We start from the raw sequence: 18,095 nt of genomic DNA on the forward strand, positions 1-18,095 counted from the left end.
AAATGTCTGCAGCTGCCTCTGTGAGATCTAAACGTCTCCTTGGCAGGAAATCCGCGAGGAGCACGGCGGGGTTGTGCAAACAGCCTCACAATGTCCGCTTGTGTGTGTGCACTTGGCTTCTCCGGCGTCGCCCACAATGCTCTGTTTTCATTGGATAATAGGGCTCGGTGGCCCCATGTGCCTTGTCATGCACTGTGTTTGTCATAAATGGGCTCTTGTATGATTAATCACCATGCGGAGGAGCCACTGCAGCCGCGAAGCCCCAGCTCACTTCTTCACCCAGGCGGCGCTCTGCGTCCCTTCCCTGGCCCTGCTGCCTAGCAACCGTGCAGCCTACAGCTCAGGGGACATGCGTCCTCTGCCTTGCAGCTGCAATGTTCTACATGCCAGGCAGGGGGCGAGGTTGGCACGTGCTTGCTGCCCCGGGCTCAGCCGGTGCCAGATACTGCAGTAGTCGCTACCCACATCATCTTACTGAGTTTATGACAACCCTGGAAGTGTTATGATTCACATTTTACCCACGAGGAAATCGCGATTCGGAGAGTCAGGTGACTCTCCCAAGGCCTCCAAGGCTCTTGCTGCTTCCTGCATAGATGGCTCAATCCATTTGGAAATGCTCTCCTCCCTCTGAGGGATTGTCAGCAAATTGAAGTCTGTGACGGTAGGTAGGTAAGGGACTTCCGTTCTGGGCTTCGTACCTCCAGGAGATGTGTCAGGCTGCGCATGCGTGCGTTTTTCTAGAAGGCCAGTTTTCATCAGATTTTCAAAGTAGTCTATGACCCTAAAATGAAAGGGTCAAGCACTAAAAAATATTTTTATTTGGGGAAATGCTTTTTTTCTCTGCTGGCTTCTCTTCCCAGGACTATTATGGTTGACATCTCTGCTGTTGCCGCTATGCAAGGACAATTTTTCCATTTTTCCAGCGCCCCAGTCCATGTCAACACATGTCAGTGGAGTGCTGTGGGTGGGCCCTGTGCTCAGGACGGCGACACACTGCAAGTGAGTCAGACGTGCACTGCAGGAAGGGCTGGTAATTCTGCCTGGGGGTCTGGAAGGAGGTTTCCGGGAGGAAATCCTATTTGATTTGCTTGAAAGATTGATGGTTGGCCACAGGCAGAGAGGGAGAGGGCATTCTAGGCAACGGAAATGGCATAAGCAAGCAAACAGAGCCCGGAGGCCAGAGACCCTGGCACAACCCAGCGCCGTCTCCTGAAACCAAAGTAGGGTCATTCAGAAGAGCTCCACCAGAGGCTGCACTTGGAAGAGTCCCCTGATGGCCTTGAATCCTCCTGGGTGGAGAATCGAACCCGCCTTCGTCAGCCAGCGCTGAATGAGCCCTCCCTTGCCCCCTGGCTGCTGTCCTGCCTCTCCCCTGCACGGCCCGCCTCCTCCCTCCTCTGTCAGCTCCGCCCTTCTTGTCCTAGACTTAGGTTGATGGTCTTCACCGCTGTTTGGGGTTCAAGCCAGGACTTTTATTTTAAAATTGTTAGTTTCATTCCCAGTGAAGCGTCCTTTGGAATCAAGGCGATTGCTCCTTTCAGGAACAGGGAACAAAAGCAGATCTTTACCTTCCTCTGAGATCTCAAGTAAGGTTTAGGCCCTTTGGACAGTCTCAGTGCTTGAGATATAAGGGAGTATGCCAACCCCCTTGGCCCCAGATTCTTCAGTGTTTTTTAGTAGGTGAAATTGCTTTTGTTAGAATTTTTTTTATACTTACATAATTTTTGACATTCTGCACTCTCCAAAGTAAATCTGACCTAGGAACGAATTCCTCTCATGCTTTTCTTGGTACCCAGGTGGACCCCAATTTAAGAAAACACAATATTTTCAAACCTTGACCTAGAAATTGGGTCCATCCATGGCCCTGGGCTGTTGAATTCTTCAGGGGACTTTTCCTTCACAGCGGGGCTCTTTGCAATAGTACCTGGCTTTCCTGTGCCCTGACCTGATTGTTATAATTCACTGCCTGACAGAGCAGGATGGAGGCCGAGAAACTGCAAGAGCAAATCTGTGATGCAGCTGCCCGTGGAATGAAAACCAGACAGAGACATGGAAGAAGCCTGATTTGGGGTGTGGGATTCGTTTAGTGAATTTGGAGCTTGTGTCATTGTTATATTGGAAGATAACAGGAATGAGAGAGGTTTAATTTATTCATGACATTTCCTGTAGTATGTGTAGAGACTGGGGGATGTCTGCAGTCTGAAGTGTTTGGTGTTGGGAGGAGGGAGAGGGGTGGGTACTGCTTGAGGACGGGGAGACCAGCAGGAAGGTAGGAATGGTCGCATCAAGGAGAGGGCAGAGAAGAGGGATGGATCTCGGGGAGATGTGGGGCGTAGACGTTAACTTGGGAGAGCTGGATGAGAGAATCGTCTAAGAGCTGCAGTAGGTGGCGAAACCTCAGGCGACACCCAGGGTCTGGCCAATATTATTAGATGGATGATGGTGCTTTTCATTGTACCAGGGAAGGACAGAACACGAGGGTATCATGACCTTATCCATGAATTTCTCGTGTGGGAAATTCATGTAGAATTATGGGTGTGGAGCTGAGGACAGAGGCCCATGTTGGGACTAGCTGTTGAGAAGTCATCAGGACATGGCTGGAAATTGGAGTCAAGAGGGTCTCACCAAGGAGGCTGGGAAGGGGTGTGAAGACTGACATGTAGCAGACTGAGAAAGTAGAAACTCAAGGAGGAACATTCAGAGGAGGGGGTGGGGAGCTAGCGGGCAGGTGCTCAGGAGGAGTTGGTCAGCAGTGCACATGGCAGGCCCCTCTTGCAGCCCTACCCTTGGAGGCAAGGGTCCCAGCTGTGGTTATTTTAACACCTGAGAAAGAATTCTGGAGAAAGGAAGTTTGTAATCCAAGAGAACTGACAATCTGTTTCACCTTATTCATGGCCTATCAGACAGCCCAAATGTTTGGTCATTTTTAGACATTTGCTTTCATCTTCTAGACTGAAGTGGAAGGCACTCCTGGCGGGGGGGGGGGGGGGGGTGGCAGGGGGGCAGCTTGCCCAGCATAGCACAGTAAGTGACCTGTGTTTCCAAAACTAGCTCTTGTGTCAGTGGGGCAACTTGCTCCCTTCGAAGTCTCTCGACTTTGGAAATGTGGCAGAGCTGGCCTGGGTGGGCTGGGACTGTCAGCTCTCCTGGGTCGGGAGCAGACGTGACGAGCGGTTTCCTTGTAGCCATGTTCTTGATTTCACAGTAAAAGGAAACAAATTCACTCATAATTTCTCGGCGGTGGGCTGGTCCAGAGCTAAGCTCCAGTCTGATTGCTTCCATATTCACCAGCATTTGAAATTTGACTTCCAGTCCATTCCCTAACAAAGAATCAAATTTTGCTTTCATTTCTTGAAGACTTTTTGCTGCTGTCCTGTTGATATTTGTGGGAAAATTAGCTTTGATGAGGAAATAGTCTGTTTTAGAAAGTTGAATCAGATATTGAAAAGACTATTTTAAACATGTACTTAATTTTTCAACGCCATAATTGTCTTTTGGATTTTGTTTTTGGTTGTTTGCTTTTGAGAATCCCATGGATTGCCTTAAAACTGGACTGTAGCAGCTCTCGTATTCCACAGGGAATGCCAAGCCCTTTTGAGAGACACCATGGCATTAATGATCGATGAGAATATTCAAGGCGTTTTCCCATTTGAGCACCATTACTTGTGGTGTTAAAACGTTTTGAAAACACATTTTAGCCATTAACTCATTTTTATTGTCAGACGAAAGTGCTTAATAGACTCACTACACTTCAGTTTTCTTCCTTCATCTTGGAATGAAATCATCTGTTGGATTCTTGGCAACTCATTCCACCACAGAACAGAAAACCTCATGACTTCATTGCAGAAGTGGCAGCTGAGGAAGGGACTTGCAGCCCTGCCCCACTATCTGAAATTGCAAATCTGGTTTTGCAAGTTCAGGCTCCTGGAATTTATAAATTGAGTTATTTCATTCCATTGGTGTGTTTTTTAATTCTAGAGTAGAAGCTACTTATGTCACCTAAGAAATGTATTTTACTTTAGAAGTTTTTTTTTTTTAAATTACCTAGTTTGTATCTGATATATTATAAGCTGGCCGTCAAGTGGAAGCTGGTGGCTTGCTTTGCATGTAATTCAAAATATTCAGACAGTGTAAATATTGTATGAGAGGTCTCTGTAGTTAGCAGGGGAAGGTGACTCTGAGCTATTTTAGTAGTGCACGTGACAGCGCTGAGCCCCTTCTCCAAGGACAGCTCCCTGGATGCCAGCTGATGGCTTGTGGTGGGAGCAAGAACTGTTGCTGGCCTTGCAGGCGCCCTGTGTCACCTGACCTCCCATCCTGACTTCCCCAACTCTAAACCTTGTTGATCAGCTTGAGACGTAGATTCTCCTGCCTGTGCTCCTAAGATGACATCCAGTCCACAGAAAAATTTCTAAAGCCCAAAATGCACTATCTCCTTCCGTTCTTTGGGAAGGTTGTGGGGGCAGAGGGCCAACTTCTTTCCAACCCATGAAGGTTCAATCATTGAGTCGCAGAAGCAAACTCCAATAACAAGAGAAAAGATTCCCAAATGTATGAATGTGCAAATGCATAGGAGTCACACAAAGCATGAAATTCAAAGAAGGGTCAGACACTGGAATCTTGGATACCCTTTTCCTAGAGGAAAGGGAATTTTGGAGGAAATGGCAGTGGTTTGTAGGGGCCATGAATGGAGCAGAATAGGCAATAGACTGACACAGAGCTCACGTGGACTCTTGGTGTGATGTTGGTCTTCTGCAGCATCCAGTCTTTAGGTAGATAGAATAGCTGCAGAGACAGCCTCTTCCTGAACTTCAGGAGGGAGAGAAGGGCAAGAGATAGGAACAGAAAAGGAGGGTAAGTTCAGAGGATTCTTTCCCAGGGTCCCGATGTCCACCCTTGTACTTGAAAGGGAATGTGGGGAGACTGTTGCCAAGAGCCGATTCCCTGAGGTCAGACAGAATGGGATTCCAGACATGTGACCTTCAGCAAATATTTAGAATGTAAGAATATTTATCTGTAAAAGTAGGATAGCAATCGTTACTAACTCACCTGCTTGTTCTGAAAATCAGAATGTGATAATACATGGAATGACTCCCTTGCTGTGGCCTTCAGATCTTTAAAAATGAAGCAGAAGAACAATATGTGCAAAGGCCCTGAGACATACGGATCAGTTTCCTTTTAGGGAAGTGCAGGGCCTGGCTAGAGTGGAGCAGACAGGGGGAAGTAGGCAGAGAGGGTACAGAGGAGATGACCAGAGGCCAGAAGCCAGACTTTGTGTGCCTGGGGTGGGCACTTGGATACCTTTTATCCTGCTGTGGGCACTGTTTCTTATTAAACAAGAAAGTAACAGAATCAGATCTGTGTTGAGAAAGAGGTTTTCCAGCTGTATGACAATGAGTGGGTGGGGGACAAGGCTGGAATCAGGACAAGAAGCTCTTTGTAGGACACAGCAGGATCTGCTGTGGGTCTGAATTAGGCTCGTCCACGTGCAGAGGGAGAGAAGTATGTGAAACGGCCCTGAACCCCAGTGAAGACACCCTTGTTAGGGACAGGGAGCGTTTGGAGCTCAGCGTGCTCCGAGAGACCCTGCTAGCAGGGGGCAGAAACCCTCTGGGGACAGCAATCCACTGTGCCTTTATTCCTGTTTTAACGCATGGGGCGGATATCCCGTGTCCTTTTTGTGTCAGGAGCCAGAGCGTGAGACAGAGTCATGACATCTCGATTTTACTCCCTTCTTTGACCCTACTGTGCTGTGAGTCCTTCAACTAGAATTTTTTATAAAATAAAAGCTTTTAAAAGCTGACCCCAATTCTAATGTGGAGCGCACGCTGGTGAAATTTGGAGATTCAATGTGACTATAGGCTGGGAATTCCAGGATCTTTAGAAGATATTAGGAAGGAAATTAACTACTCTTGGGTCTTGGAGTTCTTCTCTGTAAAATGGCACTAATAATACCTTTCCTACCTTTGACACCTGTTTGTGGGAAAGGCAAATGCAGCAAGCCACACACATCTTTAAGGAAAACATGATGTGATATCAATATGGGTGTGCTTCAGAACCTTTGTGGAAAACAGAATTAAAAGATAAGTTTAGTGTGGTCCAAACCTGTTTTGAAATCAAAGCGTAGTTTTTTCACAATACACATTTCACAATAATTTTTTGTGGTACCCATTTGTGTTATTACTGGATGTGAGGTCAGTCTGGTTTCTATGCTGCATTGCCAAAAACCAAAAACCTTAGATCAGTCGGATTTCTTCAGTTATTGATAATCTGAGTGTTTGATTTCTTGAAAGCATTGTACTGGGGTGCTAAGTATTGTAGAAGCTGGAAGCTACTGGTACATTCACAGTGCCGACATAATCTTACCCCTTGTACTAGGGATATTGAGAATTATTACCTCAGACATTAAGAAAAATATTAGAGAGGCAAGCATTTGGCATAATGGTGAAGGTAGTGCTTGGGGGATTCCCTGGATTCAAGTCTTAGCTCTGCTCCTGATTCCAGCTTCTTGTTAACGCTTGCCCTGGGAGCAGAAGGTGGGGGATGGCTCAAGTCGTTGGGTCTCTGCCACTCGTACTGGAGACCTGGATTGAGTTCCTAACTCCTGGCTTCCCCTGACCCACTTCCAGGCATTGTGGGTATATGAAAAGTGAACCACTGAATGAGAGCGCGTTTCTCTCTCTCTCTCTCTCTCTCTTTCTCTCTCTCTTTCTCTCTTTCTCTCTTTCTTTCTCCTCTCTGTTTCTCCCTCTGCATCTCAGTCTCCATTTGTCTCTTATCCTCTCAAATACATTAAATAGAAATTTTAAATATTTTTAAAAAGAAAAATATTAGGAAATAAACCCTAGTAGGGCTACTCTTTTGTTTGTTTTCTTACTTTCTGTTCTTATTGGTAAAAAGTTGTATTGACTTAAGAATTCTTCTTTCAGATAGCCATGAATTAAAAAGCAGTCTTCTAGTGCTTATTACCTATTCATGAAAGGTGAACATTGAGATGCTGGTATACACAGGCAAAGGCCACTATTGACATTCACCTGCACGCTCTTCCTACAAAGTCTGTTATGTCTTGTTTATAAGCAACTGATGCATTCCCACAGAATCTTATGATCAGACCTTCCTAAAACAAGTTCTCATTGGTCTCATTTGGTTTTGCACCTGGGAATGTAGCTCATGCTATCATTGAAGTTTTTTTCTTCCAAGCAGAGAGTTCCAAATGGTCAGGAAAAAAAAAAGAAAGAAAGAAAAGAAAAAGAATATTTGTGTGTGTGTGTGTGTGCGTGTGTGTGTTTCTGTCCTCTTGGTTGAAACAGGAAATGTTAGCAGAGAATGTTTAATGCAGTCATTGTTTCCCAGTGAGTAGCCTCAGTGTCAACTCCCATGCGAGTGGTTTTGAGCTGCAAGCCAAGAAAACGGCTATAGACAGTGTGATGTGCTTACCCCAAGTCGTCCTTCCTTGAGGACGAGTGCCTCCCTTGGCAGGGACACACTGGCAGTATTTAGAGTCACCGTTACTGATCTTAAAGTCACTAACACCCTTCCTCTAGGCTACTTGGGAAACAAAAATTGAAAGGCCCAATTTCAAAATAACAGACATTAAGGAACAGAACTTCTGTTTTGGAAGCGAGAACTTGATGCCTCACCCAACACTGTTCCCTCCACACTCCTGCTGTCCGCCTCACTGGGGACTTCCCTCAGCCAGCCAGATCCCTAGGATCCTGACTGTCAGGGCGGCAGCTCCATTCTTCTCTGATCCAAGGTTTGCTGAAAGACTTCAGCCCCCATGGGATGGTCTCTCTTCTTTGCGTCTCCACAGAAATGTGGCCTTCCCTGTAAGTGCCATTAAGCAGTCCTGGTGTAGAGCACGCCCCTTGGGGATCTGATGAAAGCTGTAGCCTCTGCCCCCCTGAACAATGAGTATATGCATTCAATGATGTGATAGCCTGCCTACATTTTCAGTGAGCCACCTGCTCTCTGAAGTCCCCAGATGGAGCCTCTTTGGAGTCTGGAGTCCCAGGTCGGCAGTCTTGTGCAAAAAAAAAAAAAAAAAAAAAAAGAAAAGAAAAGAAAAAATAGACTTTGGGTTCGTGGATTTTCAAAGTTGAGTGTGACTCTATCTTTGGAAAGTTGTTTAGCTATTTTGAGTCTCTCCCTGCCCCCAATCAATGTGAAGATAATTATAGCAACCTGAAGGTTACTGCAAGGTTTACATGAATAAAGTATATGAACGCTCCAAGTATGCTGCCAGTTAATTAAATGCTAATATTCTTATGTTTCTCATATATGATATAAAAAATAATAGCCATAATCACTCGGATTGATACTCAGTACACATATGTACCTGATACATACTGTTATTTTCATGTCCAATTAGCATCTTTGAGCACTTGCTATTTTTCAGGAATCTGTAATGTGCTTTCAGGTAGATTGCATTCTTAAAGCTGTGCTCGCTCCCTGCATAAAATGTGCATCATTTGAAAACAGAGTCTGTGGCTTTCCATGTCGCATGCCCAACCTGCACCAGCGCAAGGAAGAGGGCATTCAGCAAGTAATTGATTGGCTCTCTCAGGGCAATTGTTATAAGTGACATTTCTGTTAGAAACTCAAAGGAAGAGGAAACTTGCCACCAATGTGTTTTTCTTGAAATGAGAGTTGCATCTTTGCTTGGTTCTTAGGTAGGTCACCGTCACCAACACAGGCAACCTGGAGGAAGGAAAGCCAGATCTCCCCTGGTACTGAGTGGCCTGCAGCCCCAGGGCCCCTCCTTTAGCTTGCGGGCAATTCTATGTCGACCCTTTGTCTTTTAGCATTCATTTTGCTCCCATAGAGGCATTTCATGACCACTTTGGTTGGGGTTTCATCATTAAATATTTCTGTTTTCCTTTGACTTTATGGTGTATTTATGAAATGAGGTAAACATTCATGCAGTTGCTCAAAATTGCAGTTTTTGATGATATTTCTGAGTATTTATTGTACAAGTGATCTTACAATCCACATTTTCAAAACCAGTTGTTTGTGCTTAAGATTTTTACATTGAAAATGAGCAAATAGAAATACCTGAAGAACGCAGCCTCTAATTATTACAATCTTACATAGACATTGTTCTTTGGAAAATTTAGTTTGCTTTCATAGTTTTATATTTTTTCAATCAGTTTCTTTACTAAGTTCAGTAAGTTTTCTAATTGCTAAAAATTGTATCTTTCTCCTAGATTTGTTTTTGACAAGAAAATAAGAAAATGTTTGTAAAATATCATGCCTTATGTAAAAAAACCTCTTTTGGCTTTAAGCATTGACCTGAATATAGCTTGGTGTGTTAAGAGAGGTACACGGAGCTTTGGAGACCATACCTGAAAGACAGAACATGCAAATATGATTATGAGAGTGTTATGGATTTTTAATTTTCTTAATATCTTAAACCATGGATGAGTTGTGATGGTGAATAATTACAGCTAATATTTTCACAGTATTTTCCAGTGCACGTCGCGCTTTTACATTCATTTACTTAGTTTTTGTAAGGGTTCCACACAGGAGGTATTGTAGCTGAGGAACCCAAGACTCACAGCCAGAATGACCTGCTATGGAATAATGAGGCAATTAGAGGGGCCTTATGTTTGTGAGGCCCCTGCAAACACTCTTTCTAGTGGGCTTGTCCGTTCACTGCTTTCACTGGGCATCTTTGGAACATGTTAGTTGGCCAAATTGTTATTTTGGCCTACTCTGTGTTTCACATTCTCAGTCCTGTGTCTTTACAAGTAATCCCAGCTTACAGTGCCATGGAAAATAGGCCGAATCAGCAGCTGAAGCCAAAATGCCAAGGACCCAATGAGCAGGTGCTTGCTCACCTTTGCTGTGGTAGCGATGGTGCCATTGTAGGTCCAGGCACAGAGGCAGATGGGTGCCTCTATGAATCAGAGGCCATCCAGAGTGCTCACAGGTGGAAGAATGGCCTCCTTCCAATGCTGGTCTCCAAAGCAGGGAACATCTCAACTAACGGAACCCAAGAGTTTATTTTCAGGGTACCTTGCATGATTACTTTTCCAACTAGTACATCGCTTCCTGCCTCTTCATCTGCTACCCAAAACCTTGTACTCTGTCCTTGCCTACTCCTCCCGTACCCTCTCTGCAGTAATGAACTTAGGTCTTGGAACCATCATGTGTACTACCGTGGCTACAACATGTACCAGTGAAGATTTCAGTCCAGAGATGGTCTCTGGAGATGCCAGGGGAGTCATCCTGCGTATGCCCGTGGGTTGTGTTGTTAGCCTTCACATTATAAGCAACTGACTAGTTTTCAATAATAACATGCTCTACAGATGGCTTACTGGGACTCTTACACCTCTTATCATCATCCTTTATGGAATCTGTTTCTAAGGTTTTTGTATCTACATTTTTTACCATACATTTTTTTCTTCAAATAGTGATTCCCCTCTTTTATGATTGAGGAGACCTCGAATTTACATAAGCAATGTCTTCTCCTATGGGAACTGCCAAGAATCATCTTTCTTTTAAAAGATATGGATCAAGATCTTCCTTGTGGGCTCAGGGCTCAGTGGATTAGTCTATTCACTTGGATGGAGGCTCCACACTTTCAGGAAGAGGCAAGTAGCTGGCACCCCTTGGAACAGAGCAGCAGCAGGTCACATTATTAGGGCAGCCATGAAGTCCCTGGACAGAGCCTGTTATCCAGAATTCCCAGCTTTGAAGAATACACCCAGGATTGCCAGGTCAGCCTGTCCCTCCACTACGTGGCTGTGAAACCGTTGCTCTGCCTGGGGGAGCTCTGCGACTGAGCTCATCCGCAGGTGTGACTTCCCCTGCACAGTAGCCTTTACCCTTGGCTGCAGGAGATGCTCTGTCTCAAGTCACTGTTAACAGAGATCACGGTTTAATCATACAAATAAGGACCCTCTCCAGAATACCCTGCTTATTCTTACTTTCTGAGTGCTAGTTCTTGGAGGGGACTGTTTCTTTCTCCTATGTTTTGACTCTACAGAATGTGAAATCCAAATGCATAAGCCCCCATATACCCTCATGTCCTGCTCACCTCTTTATCTTCCCCTTATGATTACTGTATTCTTTTTTAAAAGGTTTATTATTATTATTATTATTTTGACAGGCAGAGTGGACAGTGAGAGAGAGAGACAGAGAGAAAGGTCCTCCTTTGCTGTTGGTTTACCCTCCGATGGCCGCCGCGGCCAGCGCACTGCACTGATCTGATGGCAGGAGCCAGGTACTTATCCTGGTCTCCCATGGGGTGCAGGGCCCAAGCACTTGGGCCATCCTCCACTGCACTCCCTGGCCACAGCAGAGAGCTGGCCTAGAAGAGGGGCAACCGGGACAGAATCCGGCGCCCCGACCGGGACTAGAACCCGGTGTGCCGGCGCCACAAGGCGGAAGATTAGCCTAGTGAGCCACGGCGCCGGCCATGATTACTGTATTCTTATGTTTAATTCACTTTTATTATGTTTCTGCATTCTCAATAGCATATAGTAACTTTTCTGAAATTCTTCTGTTGAAGACAAAATATTTTTAAAATAATGACTGTGCAGGTAGGTAACCATGCCATCTCACTAGGAGTGTGGTGTCCAGCAGTGTAGATTGTATTCACTAAGGAGCTGTTTGAAATGATTGGAGAGTCTCTGTCATGAAGGATGGAGTTGAGGGCCCTTTCCAAAAGGAGCCCGAAAGCTAATTAAAATGCCATTAGTCTCTACATGGTAAGCATGCGCATGATGCATCAACTAAGATACTCCCATGAATTCTTATCCACCCTGGAAGGAGCAGTAAGCATCACAATTTTGCCGTAAAAGAAATGGGATGAAGTATTTCTATATGAATTCACAGGGCACTTGGGTTTGATGCACATATTTTCTAGATTCCAGAGGATGAGACTTGACCCTTGTACTATGTACTATCCCACAGCTATTCCAGATGTTACTGTGTGAAAGGGGACACATCTTGAATCCTGGCAGTTCCAGGTAATTGACTTTGGTTGATGTTACAATCATATTCCAAAATATTTGACCATGCCAGTTAACCAGCTCAGAAAACCTTTTGGAGAGCAAAATTCTACAGCTAATATTTATATTTTTTTCACATGTGTTCATTTCAGTCTATTACACATTTCGAAGGCTTGACATATTTCCCACCCAAGTACTTTGACTGTAAGACCACACACAAGACTGAATTTTAGGAGAAAATGAAAATCAAACAGGTCTACAGTGGCATGTCTGGTTTGAAACTAAGAAATTAAGAATATTAACATCCATCGAACGCTTTGTTTTGAAAGTTGAGCCTGCTAACAAACAGGAGAAGCATCTTCTAAGTGCCTATGGGTCTGAGCTGGCATTTCTGAATAAGCTGGTAACTTCCTTTACCGCCAGCGCCGCGGCTCACTAGGCTAATCCTCCGCCTGCGGCGCCGGCACACTGGGTTCTAGTCCCGGTTGGGGCGCCGGAATCTGTCCTGGTTGCCCCTCTTCCAGGCCAGCTCTCTGCTGTGGCCTGGGAGTACAGTGGAGGATGGCCAAGTCCTTGGGTCCTGCACCTGCATGGGAGACCAGGAGGAGGTACCTGGCTCCTGGCTTCTGATCAGCGCGATGCACCGGCTGCAGCGGCCATTGGAGGGTGAACCAACAGTAAAAGGAAGACCTTTCTTGTCGCTCCCCCTCTTTGCGGAGGAACGACACTGGACCCTGCGCTGTTCTTTTGTCTGCTCGGCCCTCCCCAGGTTTGCTGCTGGTCCTTCCCGGGTTGGCTGCCCATCCTTCCACCTCCGTGGAAGGGCGGCTCCCCCTGCCACTTTCCCCACTTCCGCGGGGGAGCGGCACACCGCCGGCCGGCTCTCTCGGGGGCTGTTCAGATGTTATCCGGATGTTCCTGGTGCATGTTGTCTCTCTCCTCCTTTATAGTCCTTTCCACCAATCCCAACTCTGCTACCCACACGCCAAGTACGCTGCTCTCCTCCAATATGGAGCAGGATCAGCTCCTGCAGGTCAGTCAATCAAATTGGCGAGAGGCAGCTGTGTAGAAGTTGTTTACTCCTCCCCAGCGCCATATTGTGGGAGAGCAGATGCATAGAATAAGTCTTAATTCCAGTAACTTAGTCTAGTCCGAGTTGCTCCCCACACTTTCTCTCTGTCTCTCTCTCTCACTGTCCATTCTGCCTGTCAAAAAAAAAAATTCCTTTCCTAGAGACCTGCAAGAGTTTGTGAGTGTGATCCAGCAGCAGGAATGGCCTGGACTTTGGCAGATCCTGCCTCAAACAGGCTTGCTCAAAAAAATCTGGAAGGAAAATGTGTATAAAGTCAGAGGAAGAAATAATGAAAGAAAGGACAGGGGAGCTTCTCTTGGAAGAGAAATATATGGTGTTTGCCTGTGTGTGCATGTGTCTGTGTGTGTGTGTTTGCACATGTGCATGTCCACCTTCATACAACTCAATGCAGGGGAGGTCTAAGAAGTAGCTAGTCCAGCCTTCTGCCCAACATGTTATGATTTTTACAACCCTGTGGAGGGCTTATATAGCTAATGGTTCTGTTTAAATATAACCAGTGAGATAAGGTTCAGTATCTCACAAGGCAAATCGCTCAGTAGTCAGACAACGCTAATGGTTAGAAATTTTTATTCTTGACATTGAATGAAGATCTTCCTCATTATTTCCTCACTGGTCTTAGTTCTCTTCCCTGGAGGCACATGGAGCCTATCTAATCCATCTTCCATTTGAAAATCCGAAGTGAGTGTTTGAAGGTTGTTGGAATGGTAATGATGAATGGTGATGATGATGGTGATGATGGTGATGATGGTGATGATGATGGTGATGATGGTGATGATGGTGGTGATAATGGTGATGATGGTGGTGATGATGGTATCTTCAGTAATAGCAGCAGCTTCACATCTCTTGAGCACTCCCTGTAAGTGCTGTGCCAAGCCTTTTACGTTCTTATCTCATTAATTCTCACAGCTTGATGAAATAGATACTTTTCAAGAATTTCTTTTACAAAAGAGGAAACTGAGGCTTATGGAGATGAAATATCTTGCCATGAACAGCAGGGGAGCAGGAAACAGCTGGGGTTAGGATCAGACAATGTGACCTGGACTACAGATTCCTTAGGCAGACTCCTTCTGGCTTCACATTAGTGAGTTGTCCTGTGGAGGACATGTGCAAGTGCAGGAGTGTTTTCTCAGGGGAGAATGGTGGAGCCCAGATTACTCCACTTGCTGTGATTTTCATGCAGATGTCTTTGCATGCATTCTTTTCTCAACACATCTTTATAACAGGAGCATAGTCTTAAAAATTCCTTGTGTTGGAACCAGCATTGTAGTGTAGCAGGTAAAGCTGCCACCTATGATGTCAGCATCCCATGTGGGTGTCAAGTCCCTGCTGCTCCACTTCCTATCCAGCTCCTTGCTGATGCACCTTGGAAAGCAGCAGAAGGTGGCCCAAGTACTTGGGCTACTGCACCCATGTGGGAGACCTGGAAGAAGCTCCTGCCTCCTGGCTTCAGCCTGGCTCAGCTGTAGCCATTGCAGCCATTTGAGGAGTGAACCAGCAGATGGGAGACCTCTATCTCTCCCTCTTTCTGTAATTCTTCCTTTCAAATAAATAAATAAATCTTCAAAAAATTTCCTTGCATCAACATTAGCACTCTTAGAAGCCGAGTGCGTAGAAAGTTTCCTCCCTGGGGTTACCTTGCAGTGGTCTAGTGGTTTTTCAGACTAATCTGTCACAACTGAGGTAGCGGAGTCACAAGAGTGCACTCACAGCAGAGTTGGATGGATGGTTCCCACAGAGCCCAGGTCTGGTGTCTAGTCACTGCTCCCTTAGGGTGTGTCAAACTGATGGACGGATTCGCGGATGAATGGCCTCCCTTAGAAGACAATTCAATGTCAGGAAGCTAGAACACTTGAATCTGCTAATACAGTGTTCCCTGGTGGTGTTGTTTTTAACATAATGAGTGAAGGCAAAGTCCAAGTGTATTCGCCACAAAGACCTCCTGACCTTCACATCATTGTCGTGCTCTGTGTGGTTTAAGCCATGTGTTCCTGAGTTTAGGGACCCAGCACCTCAGAGATACTTGTCTGCCCCCAACTAGGGTTGAAAGCAATAGAAATTTCCCTGTTTACTTTAAACACACATACACACCATGCTATATTTTGCCTATTTTTTTTTTTTTTGGTTCGTAACTGCAGACATAATACAAATTTCTATTTCTCTGTTTATCTGATTCACTTTTGCAAATGTTTTAGGCCACGATTTCTGTTGAGAATAACTGGGGCCGGCGCCGTGGCTCACTAGGCTAATCCTCTGCCTTGCGGCGCCGGCATACCGGGTTCTAGTCCCGGTCAGGGCGCCGGATTCTGTCCCGGTTGCCCCTCTTCCAGGCCAGCTCTCTGCTGTGGCCAGGGAGTGCAGTGGAGGATGGCCCAAGTGCTTGGGCCCTGCATCCCATGGGAGACCAGGATAAGTACCTGGCTCCTGCCATCGGATCAGTATGGTGTGCCGGCCGCAGTGTGCTGGCTGTGGCAGCCATTGGAGGGTGAACCAACAGCAAAAGGAAGACCTTTCCCTCTGTCTCTCTCTGTCACTGTCCACTCTGCCTGTCAAAAAAAAAAAAAAATCCTTAAAAAAAAAAAAGAGAGAATAACTGTTTGGATTTTGTGCCTTTTCATTTTTTTGCTTTGTGAAGCACCCAATCCCCTGTCGTGGTACAAAGACTTCTAACTTGCCTAGGAGTTACACCTCTGAGAAGTTTGGTCTCCTCCGCACATTAGCAGGAGTCCCTGGGACTCCGTGTTTACTAAACTCTGTACCTCGCTAACTTGAAGATTACCTTTCTGGGTAGATATTTCTGAACACCCTTTTTGCTGTGCTTGTCTGTTGATGTGATAGCCCATGTCAATGGAAAGGAAATGAAACACAGCTGACACAGTTTCTGTTAAGGAGTCAGGGGATTGCGAAGGAGCAAAGGGAAGCATTTCATAGAATGTATCAGTAACTAAAATACTTGATTCTGCGAATACAATGTTCTTTGTTGTTTTTATTAACATTGCGAGTGAATGCAAAGTGCAAGTGTTTTCTCCAGACAGACATCACGACCCGCTCATTATTGTCATGCTTTGTGTGGTTTAATCCAGCTGCCCTAAGTTTGAGGGATCCAGTACCTCAGGGGTGTTTGTCTACCACAACTCAGGAGTGAGTTCTATGTTATTCCTTATTTCCCAGGGTGGAGATGCTTGCCTTCTGATCTTGAGCAGTAGCTCTCAGAGGTCCAGGGTATTCATACAAGTCTATTTTTATGTTGCTAATGGTTTTGTTTCTGTGTTGTCTTTGCTAGGTTTGCTGGGATGGGAAACCTGCTCAAAGTCCTTACCAGGGAAATTGAAAACTATCCACATTTTTTCCTGGATTTTGAAAGTAAGTTCCAAAGATTACAACATCATAATGGAAACTTTCCATTTCTTTATAGCTTGTTGATAAAGAAGTTACAGCATAAAGATTTTATGTGATATTTAGACCAAACCCAAATGGTTCTGTGCATTCTTTCTGAGATCATTTCTGAGAACATTTTCCTTCTTTATTTTTTTTAGAAATTCAGTGGAAAATCATTTTAATGTGTCCCTGGTTTTCTTTGAATTTAGAAATAGTCAGCTTTTGCAGGCCTTGCATAAATCATTATTATGTATTTTTCCAAAAATGCTTTATGAATTAGTAAGCATAATAGTTTACACAGCTTAATATAGAAATATCACAGGAAAGAAAATAGTCACTACGAACAGAAATAGGCTGAGAGTTTCTTTTTAGTCATTTCCATCTTCTCTTTATGTATTATTTGAGTGTATAGAATCATTTTAGGGTTTTGAGAAATATTAGTACATATCCCTTATTGCTACAAGTGTGTTTCTTTTATCAAAAACTTGACAGTGTTTTCTTAGGTAAAAACAGCATAAGAATCATGACTGCATAAATAAGTAGATTCTTTTTAACTTTGTTTTGTTGATTGATTTATTGACTTACAAATAATGGACACGTTCATGTTAAATCAAACTAAATCCATATTTCCACCTTCTGTCTTGTTCAACCCTTTTTAAAATTATCATTCCCCAGTATCACATACAGTTAATGGCTTTTTCCCCAGCATTCGCCATCTGTTGCACTCTTTAATTTCCATTAAACTTTAATTTTTCAGTATTTTACTTATATTGTATATAATAGTTGGAATTTCCTTACATGCAGATTAATAAACTTCCTAACAGACGTTTGCTAAGTAAGTACGAGAAGACTGCTCCAACAAGCAACAAACCAAAAGACAAAAGCTCCCTGTGTGTATCTCTTCATTCTATTCACTGTGCTTGAAATGGTTACTGGAAAAGTGTCCTGAAAGCTCATCTGCTCTTTAAAATAAGTATTTTAGATTTTATTTGAGGAAAGATGATTTAACACAGTGTGTTGTGGGTGTCGTTGCTGTTGCTGTTGGGTGTAGCTCTGGAAGGGGTAAAGCTTAGAGCTCCAGAGCCAGGTGCATTTGATCCTTGGGAAGGAACGGGCCTTTCTGATACTTTTGCTCCTCTAAAATGTACGTGAGGGCATTCTATAACATTTATGGAAAATTGGTATTAAAAGATACATTTGCTTTGGTGCAAAAAAAGAAAATTGACACCCATGTATATGAGAGGTGTCCAAAAGTTCATGAAGTGAGTATTATGCAAAAACTATGCCTGGATTTCAAAAATGTTTTGCATGAAAAATAAACGTATCTTTTAGTTCCATTTTCCATGAACTTTTTGAAGTATCCCCTTATATTTTGTTGTTGTTAAAATAATGATGCGTTAATAACTTCAAAGAAAGTTTCTAAAATAGTCTATAATCTTGCCACCCGTATTTTACTGTTTGCCTTTTTAAGTGCTCTCTATTTCTTGCCATGCCTTCTGTGCTGTTGTCTTCAGCATCTTCAAATGTCAAAACAGTGGTAAAATAATGCTCCCCTCTTTCAGGGCTGCAGAAGCATGTAAGTACTTAGAAGAGTTATGCCCTTGTTCTTTTGGGGAAGCCCTGCATTCCAAATGCACCCGTACATGCTCACATGGTCCTACTAGAGTTCT

At 44.4% G+C, this 18,095-nt stretch overlaps 1 protein-coding gene across 6 annotated transcripts in view; it reads left to right on the forward strand.

Annotated features, from left to right (window-relative positions):
- Positions 1 to 18,095, forward strand: part of CYRIA (CYFIP related Rac1 interactor A) — a 112,340-nt gene that overhangs the window by 61,740 nt on the left and 32,505 nt on the right. For all 6 annotated transcript variants that reach the window (XM_051840123.3, XM_051840141.3, XM_051840167.3 and 3 more), the window contains one exon: positions 16,331 to 16,410. In XM_051840123.3, the coding sequence (XP_051696083.1) occupies positions 16,341 to 16,410 (70 nt within the window). In that variant the 5' untranslated portion in view covers positions 16,331 to 16,340. The remainder of the gene's footprint in view (positions 1 to 16,330; positions 16,411 to 18,095) is intronic.

The sequence above is a fragment of the Oryctolagus cuniculus genome, chromosome 2 (genome assembly GCF_051225735.1).
Source record: "Oryctolagus cuniculus isolate XC-2025 breed Fujian yellow rabbit chromosome 2, ASM5122573v1, whole genome shotgun sequence".
Taxonomy (NCBI): domain Eukaryota; kingdom Metazoa; phylum Chordata; class Mammalia; order Lagomorpha; family Leporidae; genus Oryctolagus; species Oryctolagus cuniculus.